The sequence below is a fragment of the Dama dama genome, chromosome 30 (assembly GCF_033118175.1).
Source record: "Dama dama isolate Ldn47 chromosome 30, ASM3311817v1, whole genome shotgun sequence".
Classification (NCBI taxonomy): domain Eukaryota; kingdom Metazoa; phylum Chordata; class Mammalia; order Artiodactyla; family Cervidae; genus Dama; species Dama dama.
The window spans coordinates 89,735,294-89,748,521 of record NC_083710.1 but is presented as its reverse complement, the minus strand read 5'-3'; the positions used below and the strand labels follow the sequence as shown (position 1 = coordinate 89,748,521).

The window sequence follows — 13,228 nt, the reverse complement described above, 5'->3', positions numbered from 1 at the left end:
ATGGGTGGGATCCTTCTCATGACAGGTAAGGTCCTCTGACAGCAAATGAGGCCCCCCTGACGACAGGTGAGGTGCCTCTGATGACAGGTGAGGCCCCCCTGACAACAGGTGAGGTTTCTCTGAGGACAGGTGAGGCCCCCCTGACGACAGGTGGGGTCCCTTGAGGACAGGTGAGGCCCCCCCAGTGACAGGTGGGGTCCCTTGAGGACAGGTGAGGCCCCCCTGATGACAGGTGAGGCCCCCCGAGGACAGGTGAGGCCCCCCAGTGACAGGCGGGGTTGGCTGGCGGGTCCCAGGCCTCCTGTGAGCTACGGTGCTGTGAGATGTTCAGGGATGGATGTGGGAAATGGGGATCAGTCACTTTGGCTTCATTCTGAACACTGACAACACACAGTGCTGCTGGCCGGGTGCTCAAGGAACCTCTGCTGTGACTTGTCCCCCATGGTCCCAGAGGAGAAAAGTCCGTGCTGAATAGATCATCAGAGCCTTTCTGTTAGACTGTGTTACAGGCTGAACTGTGCCCCACACAGTGCGAAATCCTGACCCCCAGGACCTCACAAAGTGACTGCATTTGAGACAGGCCTTTAAAGAGGTGACGAAGGTCACCTGAGGTCCCTCAGGGGCCCTGGTTCAGTCTGACTGATGTCCTTTTATGAAGAGGTGATTAGGACCGAGACACACACAGGGGATGACCCCGTGAGGCCGTGGTGAGGAGACGGCGTCCACACTCCAAGGAAAGAGGCCTCCGGAGAGCAGCCCAGCCACGCCTGGACGTCTGACCCCTGGCTCCAGACCCAGAGTGTCTGCTGTGGACACTGCCCAAGCCCTGGTTATGGACACGCCAGCAAAAGGCCCCACTTAAAAGGCAGGGAAGGTTTTCATCAGCACAGTTCTGAGGATCCTGTCCCCAGGTGGCGACCCACCCCCTCGATGTCACATTTGAGTGAATCTCCCCTCGTCTGGCGTGGGGAGGACACAGGATGCCACCAGGGCCCAGACTGCCAGCCAAGTAGCGTCACCACCGCCCCCCAAGTCCTTCGTCCCTGCGAAGAGTCAAAGGATTCGCTGAAGGCTCGGCAGACGTGGCTCCAGGAGCCCCGGGAGCCGCGTGCTGGCCCCGACCGCTGGCCCTCTGCCTCTGCTGCGGCTGGGCGCCTGGGGAGGCCGCTTGGAGCCACATCCTGGGTGGCCTCTGCCCCTGCAGTGATGTCACAGGGGCCCCCTAGCAACAGGGCCGGTGCCCGTGGGCAGCTCCCTGTGGGGCGAAGCCATGTGCTCCAGCTGAGGGCCACTCGGGAGCGCCACCCCCCACTCTGCTGTGGCCAGAAGGCGGGGAGGATGGACAAGGACGGCATGGCCGCCCACAGGAGGCACCGGCCCGGCCCCGGCGCCCCTCCCACGGGCCTGGGCACCGCACACCTCAAGGCGGCCAGCGAGATGGCCGAGTTGCAGCGGAGCCGGAGTGTGGGCGGCCTGCTCCAGAAGGGGGACCCGCCGAGCTGCATCAAGAAGCTGTGCAAGGAGCTAGGTGGGGGCAGGCGGCTCACCCAGAGCTAACGTGGGTCCCTGATCCCTGCACGTGGGGCTGTGGGGGCCCATCCTAAGGGCCCGGGGCTGTGGGGGCCCATCCTAAGGGCCAGGGGCTTCGGGGGCCCATCCTGGGGGCCGGCCCGGGGCTTCTGGGGGGCCTGCTGTAAGTTCTGCTGAGGGCAGGAGGAAAGGGTGAGGACAGAGACCTGGCCCCTGTGGCCTGTGAAGGCATCGAGTACTTTGGGAACACCTCTGGCTCTTGAGGTGGCGTGGAAAGTGTCTCGGGTTCATAGTGAGGCTCCAGGGCAAGCCTCGATTCCACTGTGGGAACCAGGGGCCTCACAGGGGCAGCGGGGAACCTGTGGGGCTGGAGCCGCCCACCATACATGGCACAAATGAGACTCTTACATTGTGAACTGTGCACATTTGCATCTTATGTTGTCTGTTTCCCACTCCAGCGTGTTGCTAACCCCGCAAGCGGGCAGTGGTGTGCCCAAGGTGGGGATGGGTGCTCGAAATGCACTGGTGCTGACGTGGACCTGCCCCTCGAGGGTCAGCTACCCCGGGGCAGCAGGCCCTGAGCTCGTGGAGAGACGGGGAGCTGCCAGTCATGGGTGGGACCCCTAGGTCGTGGTTCTGAGAAGGCCACGCCAGCAAGCGCCCTTTGCCAAGACCGTCATTCAGGCCCAGGAAAAGAAACAGTGAACAGGAATGCGACTGGCCGCTCAAGCCCTAGGAGTGCCATTAAGAGGCCGTGGTGTAAAAATACTTGTTTTCTCAGCTTAAAAATCCAAAGCTGTGTCAGAGGAGGAGGTCACCGCACAGAGGCCACTCCATCCCCCCACCCGCCATCCAGCACGGCCGCTCTGTGTAGGGATCTCAGGAGGGCTGAGTCCCTGAGAGGAGACCAACCCATAGCCTGCTCAGAAGCACTGCAGGTGGCTGTGGGGTCTCCCAGTAACACTGGCCTCAGACCTTCCTGTCCAGCACCGCGTGGTTTCCCGAAGTTGGACGGCCGGGCGTGCCGAGCTGAGCCTCGTCCTGCCCTGTGCCCACCTGCCCCGAGGCTCCAGGCCCAGGAGGTCCCGGACAGTTCAGAGGGGCTGGAACACAGCGGGCCTTGCTGCCCACGTGGTCAAATGGAACAAGACATGGCCCCCCTGAGGGAGGGTCAGAGACCCACCCGGCCTTGACGCTCGCATGCAGGGATCACGGGGGAGGAGGCTGGTGCTGCCTGACCTGTGGCTGTCAAGACCACAGGGTCGCAGACAGGGGGGCGCCGCAGACATACCAGCCGGAAGGTGCAGAAGCCGCTGGAAGCCGCAGAGCCGTGCCTGCACTCTGAGCGCCTCGCCTGGGACCCGCACCCTGGCAACAGGCTCGCCGCACAGAACCTGCCCCGGGGCCGCCGACCAGCCCCTGCAGGGCGTGTCCAGGAGGAGGAGGGCCGTTCGGAGGGTGGGCTCCGGGCCTCGGGCTGCTCCACGTGGCGGGACCCGCTGAGATCCACGGGCCGGAGGAGGCTCTCCTGCTGTGAAGGGAGTGAGGGGCGCCCTCGCTGCAAGGCAGTGTCGGTGTGGTCGTGCAGAGGGTTCTGCAATGTCAGCCCCTCACCACCTGGCCTGCCCACCCTACACGCTCATCCCAGACCTATGGGGGCGACTCAAGCTCAGACAGTGACCTGTGAGTGGTATGAGGGTTGCTTAGAGCCCAGCTGAAGGGAGGCAGCAAAGGGGGGCTCTACCTCCAGGCCAACTCCCGACCCTCTGCGCCCCCTCCTGACGCTGCTCATGGGGCCCAGGGGAGCAGCCCTCCCGTCTGCCTGGAGATCATTACAGACCCTGCAGACATGCCCAGAACCTGCGTGAATGCAGGATCTTCCTTAGAAGGCAGACGGGGGACCCACCAACACGAGTGTTTCCCTTTCTGACAATGCTGCGCTGGAGGAAAAGGCGGTTGCTCATTCTGCGGCCGTGGCGGAGCAGAGAAGAACCAGCTCTTCCTGCTGATGCTTCCTCTCCTGTCAGTCCACGCAAGAGGAGGGAGCTGTGGAGAGTATGTGGGCCAGCCCATGCACAGACACGTGTGCACACACTCACACACACAGGGATAGGGTGCCAGCACACACGCATGCACACACTTGCACACACAGGGACATGTGTGCTGACATACACGTGCACACGCCCGCACGCCCAGACATGTGCCACACAGGCACACGCACCAGCACACACGTGTGCAAACTTGTACACCCACAGGCATGTGCGCCAGCACAAAGGCACACACGTGTGCAAGCAGTCAGGGGCTGCTGAAGATTTTCCAGAAGTCACCTTGGAGCACTGCCTGCAAACAGCGGCTCCTGACTGTCCGGGCCCTTCCTGCTGAGAGCAGTGGAGCTCTGAAACGACCTCTGAAGGCCTGCTGCGGCTGCACCCCTGGCCTTCAAGACTTTGTCTCCGGGTGGCCAGGGCCTGCCTGGGGACAGCACAGCACAGGTCAGCAGGCGCCCTGGAGCCTGTGCGGGTGCTGGAAACGGAGGAGGACACACAGCACCCAGTTCTTACCTGCAGGGGACTCAGCCCAGAGGCGGGGAAGGTCCACGAATGACCCAGCCCGGGGCGTGGGTGCCGAGTACCAGGGAGGCCAGGCCTGGCAGAAAACTCCCCCCACGGAAGGTCACTTAACCCTGGGCAGGGGGCCCAGGTCCCCATGAAGGACGACGCTGGAGGATGTCAGGAGCCAGGGACACAGGCTCAGGGCTTTGGGAGGAACAGCGTGCGAGGTGGCAAGGGCCAGCGGATGAAGTGGCACAGCTGGCAGGGCGCCCACAAGGGGCTGGCCCTGACCCCATCCCTGGCGGTGCCCCAGCCCCGAGGCCTGCGAACTGAAAAGACCCTGAGTAGCCAGTCTGGCCACCAGATTCTGTAGGAGACCCTCCAGAACCATGGCCGCCAGAGGCGCCCTGCCGGGCGTCCTGCCGAGAGCGCTTCTTAAAGCTGGGAGCCTCCTAGACTGTGCCAGCTGCAGGACCAGGGCCCAGGGTGTGTTTCAGGCTGGGGTGGGAACCAGGCTATCAGGGGCAGGGGGTTCTGGAGCAGCCACGGGGCGCCTCAGGCTCAGGGGGGTTGAGAGGTTGTGGGGCTGGAGCGCAGCAACCTCGGGGCCCCTCCGAGGGTCCTCTGAGGCCCCGGGGCCTGTGGGAACCCCCACTGTGAGCTCCAAGCTATGGAGCGAAGAGCCTGCATCTCACCAGGAAGCCACAGCCTCCTGCTCGGAGCTCAGGGCTCACACTGCCCCATGAGGCCCTGAGACGCGGCCCCCTTGCTCCCCATATGTGAGGCGCCCTCCTCTGCTCATGGACAGACCCCACAGCCAAGAACCCGCCCCCGCAGTGCCCTGGGCCGCTGATGCTCAGATGCCGCCTCCAGGGGGACACAGACCGAGTTCCCCCCGCCCCCACCGCTGCTGCCTCCAGGAGAACACAGCAACGCCACAGGCTCCCCAAGTTCCACTGAGAGGGCAAGGCCCCACAGGGACCCCCTCGGCCCAGCTGCGACCGCTCAGGGCCCCTCACTAGCCTGCAAATTGCTGATGGGGACGTCAGGGCCAGCGGCCTCCCGGGCGAGGATGCCGGGGGACTTGGGTCCAAACAGGGGCAGCAGAGCCAGGCTCCCTGTGGGTGGCCGTCAGCATCCTTGCAGACTGACCGCAGCTCTGCTGCCCCTCCTCAGAGTCCGAAGACCAGGGGAAGGACGTCAGGAGCGAAGCAGAAGATGCCAGCTGGTGAGCGGCCTCGGCACAGCGGAGGCAGCCATGCAGATGCGTGCGGGGACGTGGGAGGCGGGGCGGGAGCCAGGCCTGGAGGCCCTGAAGGAGGGCAGCAGGGTCCAGGGAGGCTCAGAGGGGCGGGCCACCCAGCAAACAGCAGCGCGGCTTAGCCCGGCCCAGCACCTCAGCGCTGGCACCTCTCTGGCGTCCTTCCCCGGGATCTCCAGAAAGAAAGCTTGCCCTCCGGGAGGCTGCCAGGGCCCCGGAGCAACCCTCGCGCTGGGCAGGTCTGGGTCAGGATGGCCCCTCGGAGCCCTGCGTCGCTGCCTCCGCACCTCCTCTCCCCCCAGGGCCTGCCTTGCCCACCGCCCCCACCCCTCTGCCAACGCAGGGGCACCGCACAGGCTCCCAGGGTTAGGGTTAGGGTTAGGACGAAGCTGTCCAACTGTCTCCACCCCCTGCAGCCAGGCCAGCCTGGAGGACAAGCAGGACGGGGCCCAGGATGCCCGCGGGCAGGCGCCGGAGGACGCAAAGGTGGAGGAGGCCAGCACCCGCCGCGAGCAGCCGGCCGGAGGGGAGGGCGCAGACGAGTGCACCCCGGAGGCCAAGGTGAGCCATGCCCCCCACCCGCGCGGCCAGCCCCCGGCTCAGCCCTGCCCATTTACCTGGCCTGTCCCGCCGCCTCCTCACAGGAACAGGAGCCCGAGTCCATCAAGCTAGACGACCTTCTGGAGAAAGAGGCAAGACAGTCCTGCTTCAGTAGTGGAATCAGGCGGGGAGACCGCGGGGCGTGGTCCTGCTGTGGACGCCGGTCAGTCCCCCGGGCGGAGCAGGGCTTGCGTGGACCGGCCCTGAGCGCCCTTGGCACCGGGCTCTGTGCTCCGCCCTGGGGCACCTTAACCCCAGCTCGCAAAGCAGCACCACACTCAGGGGTCAGGGAGTCCTGACCGAGACACCCTCAGCTCAGCCTTGTGGGGAGACCCAGCCCAGCCCGCAGCCCGGGGTAGAGCCCTCCCTGGACGCCGCCCACCCCCAGGCTCGTGGGGGTGGAGAGGAGCTGGGCGGTCTTGTCAGGGTTTACACCGGTGGCCCTGGGCCCGTGTCCGGGGGTTCTGGGGTTCCCTCCACTCCCAGAAACACTTCTCCCGGTGTCGACCAAAGCGCTACCACAGGAGCACTTTCGGGGCTAAGCCAAGGAGCCTGAGGGGCAGAGACGTGGGGCAACCGCCACACAGACCCCAGGCCCTCAGGCCCTGTGTGCGTCCGCACCAGGCGGAGGGCCGCCTGCAGACGGAGCCCAGGAGAGCATGTGGGCATGCAGCGTCCGCCCAGCTCTTGGCGTGCCTGCTCACCCAGGCTCTGGTTCTCAGCAGGTAAAGGTGGGGGGCCCCTCTGGGTCATCAGGGACCTGATATGAGGTGACTGAGGGTGCTGGGGAGGCCAGACCTCCCCGCCCTCTGCCAGAGCTGCCGTGGAGGCCTCGCCAGCCCCGCTGCCAGGAGCTCCCACCACACACAGCCAGGGTGTGGTGACCCCGGGGTAATGAATGCCCATATCTGAGCACCACGGGGCCTCGAGCTCACGCCCCTCCCAGGAAGCTGCACTCCTCGCCCCTCCTCAGCCACACCCGTCATCCATGTGTCTCTGATTTCCCTCCACAGAAACCATCTGTGTTTGTGGACATTGACCTGGGAGACCGTGCTGAGGAGGTAAAGCACCAGAGCCGAGAAAGCCGGGCCACCCACAGGGAGGCAGCAAGCTCGGGGCCCACAGCGGTCCCGGGAACGTGCCCGAGCAGGGTGTGCTGGCCGCTGAGGAGAGACAGGGCCTGGGGTTTGAGGGCTGGCCTGGGGACCAGAGGGCACCCGGGCCTCTTTCTCACTCCCTCACGCCAACCCACACGCGTTTCTGCACCACCAGCAACACCAGGGCCTGGGTCAACACTCGAGGTGCCTGGGGCCCTCGAGAACCTCTTGTGGGATTGTGGTCCAAGCCAGGAGCTGGAAGATTTAGTCTCCACATGCAGGGAAGGCTCACACAAGTCACCATGCCTTTCCATGACTCAGTTTTATCATCTGCAAAATGGGAATCTTAATACCTGCAGCCCAGCATTGTTCTGTAGCACCCTCAGAACACTGCCTGGTGCCCAGAGAGCCCCTGTATCAGGTACTATCTTCCCCACCACCACCATCGTCCCTGTCTCCACCATCATCAAGACTACCACCCCACTCACTGTCTCCATCAGCATCAGCCTCACCGCACCACCTCCAACACCACCACCATTTCAGCACCACTCTCTGTAAATGGAAGTGGTTGACCCAGTGGCCTGACTGGGTCTTTCCAACACAAATATTCTCTGTTTCTGTTGTAGTGAGTAGCCGTCTCTTTGGAAGCTTTCTCTAATTCGCCCCTGCCTCGGGGCTGCTCCTTTCCAGGCGGTACTTCCTAGCTCTTTGCCCTCAGAACACGATGCACGGTGAAGAGAGTCGGTGACTGGCTCACCCCAAGGTTACCGTGGCTCGAGAAGGTTCAGCCAGGGGCACAGCTGGGACTGAGGGACCAGGCCTTCTGACTTGCATTCCAGGGTCAAGGGCATGGCTCCTTGGTCTGGGTCCCCTAGCTAGAAATCCCTGCCTGATGGGGCCTGCTGCATGGGAGGACGCTCAGGGCTGTCTCCATGGCCCCATCTTGTTCTCAGCGGGTCCAACAGGTCCAGCCTTGGTCCCTAATGCCTCCCACCCCGTCCCCTCAACTGCTCCCGCCCCACAGGTGATCACGTGCATCACGAAAGAAGAGAAGCGGTCCCAGAAGGACATGGGGGATGTGTCAGAGGACGAGTGAGTGAGGAGTCCACTCAGGGGAGGTGGGCTGGGGTCAGGGGAGTGTTTGTCCCAACGCCTCCACCCTCTGGGGCAGAGATCATGAGGCTCTGGAGCCAGGAGGAGGTGTGATGCTCGCCCGAGGGCTGTGGGTCGATGGTATGTTAATCGGTACAGAGAAGCACAAAGAAGAAAATAGCTATTCCTCCACTTCTCACCTGAATTAATTGTATTAATATCTCAGCTGATTTGCTTGCACAGTTTTAAAAAGAAAAATTTCTCTGTTCACCTTGTAAAACTGATATTTAAAATAAATGAAGTCTCATGAAATAGCACAACAGAGAGGAAAAGTTTAAAATACCCAAGTGCCACCAACTGGAAACAGTGGGGGCATCTGGGAGCCTGGGCCTCGAGGGACCAGGAGCAGAGGCTGGAGCGTGGGCGAGCTGGGGCGGGGGGCCCCAGGCCACACTCCTGTGCTTCCAGACGTGCTTGGCCGCAGCGTCCCGGCCCTTTGCGACTTGGCGGTGGCTGTTACTGCCTTTCCTCGGGTTGGGTTCCGGGGGGACAGTGTCCCTGTGAGGAGGTGTCACCCCCAAGTCTGTTCTGATCTCTGCTCACACGGCCAGGCACACAGCTTTTACCAAGGTGTCAGGACTGCCTGGCATAGCCTCAGATCTAGGCTTGCCAGGAAAGTCTTCCTTAAGCTAATGTCTGCTTTTCTCATCGTTTCTTACTGGATGTGGTGATGGACTTGGTCACCCTGGACACAACCTGGCAGCTCCTTTTCTGCCCCAGGCCAGGCGGGCCCAGGCCCACCTCTCAGCCTCCGGGTCTGGCTCCCACACTCTGTGCTCAGCGGCCCCAGAGAACCTGTGGATGGGCCATGCCTAGGAACCAGGCCTCAGCGGCCGGCAGCTGCTCGGCCGACAGGATCGGGTCTGCTCATAGGGGGTGCCTGGATATGCGCCAGGGAGGCGGGGTCACCTGCCTGCTCACCCGCAGCCTCAGTCCGTCCAGTCGGCCCCCTCGGGCACCCAGGTGCCTGTTAGGGGCCCATTGGGGCACTTTGGCCCAGAGCCATGGAGGTCCCTGTGAAGAGGAGTGCCATCTGACCCCAGAGACAGCCTTGGTTGGAAGTGGAACCCCAAGAGTCCCCCCCAGCAGGAATAGGCACAGGCCACAGTGCTCTGGAAACTCTGGGCTGGGGTGGGCACTGTCCACCCGTGATGCCTCTTCACGGCTGGCTGTGGATGGACGGGGCAGCAGGCTCAGTGGGCCTTCAAGGCCTCTCGTGCTCAAGGGGCTCCTGTTGGGCTGGAGAAGCCGAGGCAGCAGAGGGGAGGGCCCCGAGGGGCCTGGGAGCTGTCTCTGGCTGGCGAGCTTACCCACGCGGAGTTGGTGGGAGGGGGCAGGGTGCCTCTCACACCCTCCCCTCGGTCTCCAGGTCCAGGACCAGCTGGGTGTGCTGCATCCCATACTCCACCAGGAAGAAGGTGAAGGAGAGCGCGTAGGCTGGAGGAGGTAACTCAGGCTCAGGGAGGGGCCGGGCGGAGGGCAGGCTGCCTCCCGGGTCCTAACCCAGACCTGCCCCTCTGGCCAGTAACTGGGCTTCCACTTGGCTCCTGGGCCAGCCAGACCGGGAGGGGCAAGGATGCAGACAGCTGTCCTGAAACACCAGAGGAGCCTGCTTCAGAGGCGACGTGACTGCTTCACACACGATGATCCATCACTGGGAAGCGATGAGGCCATCTTTTAAAGACGCAATAAAAAGTGGATGAAAGATGTTGTACCTCTCAAGGGCCCCATCCCTTCTTGCCACGAATCTTGTCCCACAAAATGTACATCAGGGAGGAGAAGCAGCTCAGGGACTTATCTCCCAGGTCACGTGGTCACACCTCCCGGGTCACGTGGTCACACCTCCCCTCCCAGGTCACGTGGTCACACCTCCCGGGTCACTTGGTCACACCTCCCCTCCCAGGTCATGTGGTCACACCTCTCAGGTCATGCGGTCACGCCTCCCAGGTCACGTGGTCACACCTCCCCTCCCAGGTCACGGGGTCCTGCAGCACCACACTTAGCCCCAGACCCCCCAGGGGCCTGGCCCCAACCACAGCTGCCACCAGGGCACAGCGGGACCTGGGCATTGGTCCCTGAAGACCAAGGGGCGGGCATTCCTACAGCTGGACTGGGAGCCCTAAGGACCACACGGAGGAGCTGCAGCCACAGGGAGATGCTGCCTGCAAGGGGAGGGATACAGGACTTGGAGGGGAGCCGCACCAGGGAGATCCCACGAGATCTGCGGCTCCTTTGTCCAACCAGCTGGGGCTTGGCAACCTGCCTCTGGCCATGTGTCTGACTCAGCCCAAGACTGAGGACACGGTATCACAGCGCTTCCTGAGGACGCGTCCGTGGCCTCCACCAGCAGGCACAGCCTCCCAAGCAAGTGTCCCCATCATCCCTGCCCCTGGGTGGCAGCTCCCAGCTCTGGCACCTGGTCACCAAGATGGACACCGAGAGAAGCTTCCAGAGAATTGGCCAGAGGAGGCCACAAGCCAGGAGTGTGACTGGTCCCCAACCAACACTCGCCCTTGTCCATCCCTGGCCACCACGGACAGCTGGCCTGGTTCAGAGCCACGGAAGGGCCGGGCACAGGGCAGCCCCACACATGAGCATGTCTGGCTGCAGGTGGTGACCTTCGCCTCCTGGGTCAGCTGGGGCGCCTGCAGGGAGCCAGTCGGGTGGCCCGTGAGAACCGGCAGGGCAGTGTGGGTGTGGAGGTAGCTCCTGCCCACCGGCCAGGCTCTAGAAAGGCAGGTGGACCCTGCCTGGGAGCCTTCGATCTGACCCCCAGGCCCACTGAGGCCACAGAGAGACCCCTACCTGGGGAGCTGGGCCACAGCCAGCGGAGGCAGTACCGTGACCTGGGTCACCCTTGATGAGCGTGGAGCCCTAAAGTCACTGCTGGTGGCGGGATCGCTCGCTCCGGTGAAGGAGGGAGGCTGAGCCCCCACCCTTGCTGCCTGGGGGCCGTGGAGCTCTCTGTCCGTCTCGGTGCTCGGAGCCCCACCCCCATGGACTGCAGGCGGGAGGTGGGCATTTACCCCCGGGAGGGCCCCAGTCCTCAGGGCCCCTGACTCAGCCTGCAAGTTTGGGCCCCTGGCCTGACCCAGCTCCCTCCCCGGCCCCCACTGGCCCACAGCTGCTCAGACCAGTGAATTTAAGGCCGCAGGGCCCCCAGGGCGGGCCCAGGCCAGTGGCTCTGGTGGACACAGTGCCCCTGGGGGCCTGTCCCTGCCGCCAGCCTGTTCCTCCCAGGGTTGCTAGTCTTCCCCAAATCACACATGCACTTTCACTGTGGGCAACGTGGGACCTGGCAGAAAGCGTGTAACCTGTCCCCTTGTGACCTTCATACAACCACTGATTGGATTTCTGTTTCTCCCTCAAATACATAGAGAGCGCTGTATATGGAAATAGGTAAACAGCTTTTTTACAAAATTGACACCACATGGCACTAGTTTTGGGGTTTTATTTTGTTTGTTTGTTTTGTTTTGCTTTTACAATTTTTCCTTCTATGCTCATAAACCATTTCCCACTATTGTTGGTCAGTGTTTGCCAAAAGCTTGCCTTGTGCCAAGTGATACTCAGGGGACACATGGTGGTTGAACAAACCCTGGGCTCTCAGAGCCTCCATTCTTGGGGGAGACAAGCGTGGATGCCCAGCGCGTCCTGACTTACCGCTCGCTGCCCAACAGATGTCAGCTGCATCTCCTGGAAAGCGGAGCTTCACGGCCGCTCCGCCCAGCACAGGCACCTGCCGACAGGCTGGTAGATTAGGAGGAAACGCAGGTGGTGGGCTGGGCGGGGAAGGGGCCTGGGGAGGACGAGCTGATGGTGGCGCTCGTGGCCACAGCAACGGACCCTCAAGGGCGGGTGTTTGCTCTGCACCCCGTGACCTGCCCTGCACGGACTGGTATCTTTCACGTCTACACGGCGGGCCCTGTTATTCCCCCTGCTTTTGCAGCAGGAAGGCGGAGTGGTGGCGAGGGATCACTAGCAGGGCACCCCCACCCAGGCAGCTGCCCTCAGGAGCCACAGTGCCCCAACATCAGCTAGTCTCTTCCTGCCGCTCCAAGGAAATGGATGTGCAAGGGCCATGTCCGCGGCCCGTTCTCTCTGCTCCCGCCGGGAGGGCGGCTGCGCTTGACTTGAGCGCCCCCTGGTGGCGGGCCGGCCCTCCAGCCTCCCTCTGACGCCCAGCCGGAGTCACGCTCCCAGACCTTTCAGGGGAGGCGAGCTGACATCTCCTAACCTTACACACCTTTCACCAGGAGGCGAGCTGACATCTCACCTTACAGACATGAAATCTCCTCTGCTCAGTAACGAAGCAGCCGGAAGGAGGCTGTGTCGGTGGCCAGCGGCGGGCGGGCGGAGGGGCCTGACCCAGGCACACTGTGCGGAGCTGCCCTGCTCTTGTGTCCAGGGCGCGGAGGTCAAGGGCCCTGGACCCCGGTCCTCCCTGTGCCGTGACCTCGAGACCCACAGTCCTGGGAGCTACGGAGGACGGATGGACAGACTTGCCCTCTGTCTAGAGTCCTGGGCACCTCCAGGGGTGGACGACACTTGGCGCGTGTGGGACCCAGGCCCCAAAGAGAGGCTCCCGGTGCTGTTCTGACGTACTTCACGCGACGAGACAAAATGCAGAGCTCGCTCACCAGGGCACCACACTCAGAGGCCTGTCCCCAGTGTCCCCACTGTGTCCCCATGTCCCCACAGTGTCCCCAGTGTCCCCTGTGTCCCCAGTGTCCCCACAGTGTCCCCAGTGTCCCCTGTGTCCCCAGTGTCCCCACAGTGTCCCCTGTGTCCCCAGTGTCCCCACAGTGTCCCTAGTGTCCCCTGTGTCCCCACAGTGTCCCCAGTGTCCCCACAGTGTCCCCAGTGTCGCCAGTGTCCCCAGTGTCCACGGTGTCCACAGGGTCCCCACAGTGTCCCCACTGTGTCCCCAGGTGCCCCTACAGTGTCCCCACAGTGTCCCCAGTGTCCCCACAGTGTCCCCAGTGTCCCCTGTGTCCCCAGTGTCCCCACAGTGTCCCCTGTGTCCCCAGTGTCCCCAC

The 13,228-nt window shown here is 63.4% G+C and overlaps 1 protein-coding gene across 3 annotated transcripts; it reads left to right on the top strand.

Annotated features, from left to right (window-relative positions):
• The first annotated feature begins 1,338 nt into the window (after nt 1-1,338).
• C30H13orf46 (chromosome 30 C13orf46 homolog) lies at nt 1,339-9,632 on the top strand. 3 transcript variants are annotated; one of them, XM_061133357.1, is made up of 7 exons: nt 1,339-1,528; nt 5,259-5,310; nt 5,760-5,904; nt 5,988-6,035; nt 6,957-7,004; nt 8,065-8,132; nt 9,562-9,632. In XM_061133357.1, exons 1-7 carry the CDS (start codon nt 1,339-1,341, stop codon nt 9,626-9,628), a joined length of 618 nt encoding a protein of 205 aa, XP_060989340.1. In that variant the 3' UTR covers nt 9,629-9,632. The 3 variants fall into 3 exon arrangements, with proteins under 3 accessions (XP_060989340.1, XP_060989339.1, XP_060989338.1); XM_061133356.1 differs by lacking the exon at nt 1,339-1,528 and adding an exon at nt 1,697-4,568; XM_061133355.1 differs by lacking the exons at nt 1,339-1,528; nt 9,562-9,632 and adding an exon at nt 1,697-4,568 and having other exon boundaries at nt 6,957-8,136.
• The last annotated feature ends 3,596 nt before the right edge of the window (nt 9,633-13,228 follow it).

Excerpts from the sequence above, each read along its gene's own strand:
- C30H13orf46 (XM_061133355.1), top strand. The coding sequence starts at position 4,472 with ATGGCCGCCAGAGGCGCCCTGCCGGGCGTCCTGCCGAGAGCGCTTCTT. Across the intron at positions 4,569-5,258 it reads CTGCAGGACCAGGGCCCAGG|AGTCCGAAGACCAGGGGAAG; the intron begins GTGTGTTTCAGG and ends GCCCCTCCTCAG. Across the intron at positions 5,311-5,759 it reads GAAGCAGAAGATGCCAGCTG|CCAGGCCAGCCTGGAGGACA; the intron begins GTGAGCGGCCTC and ends CACCCCCTGCAG.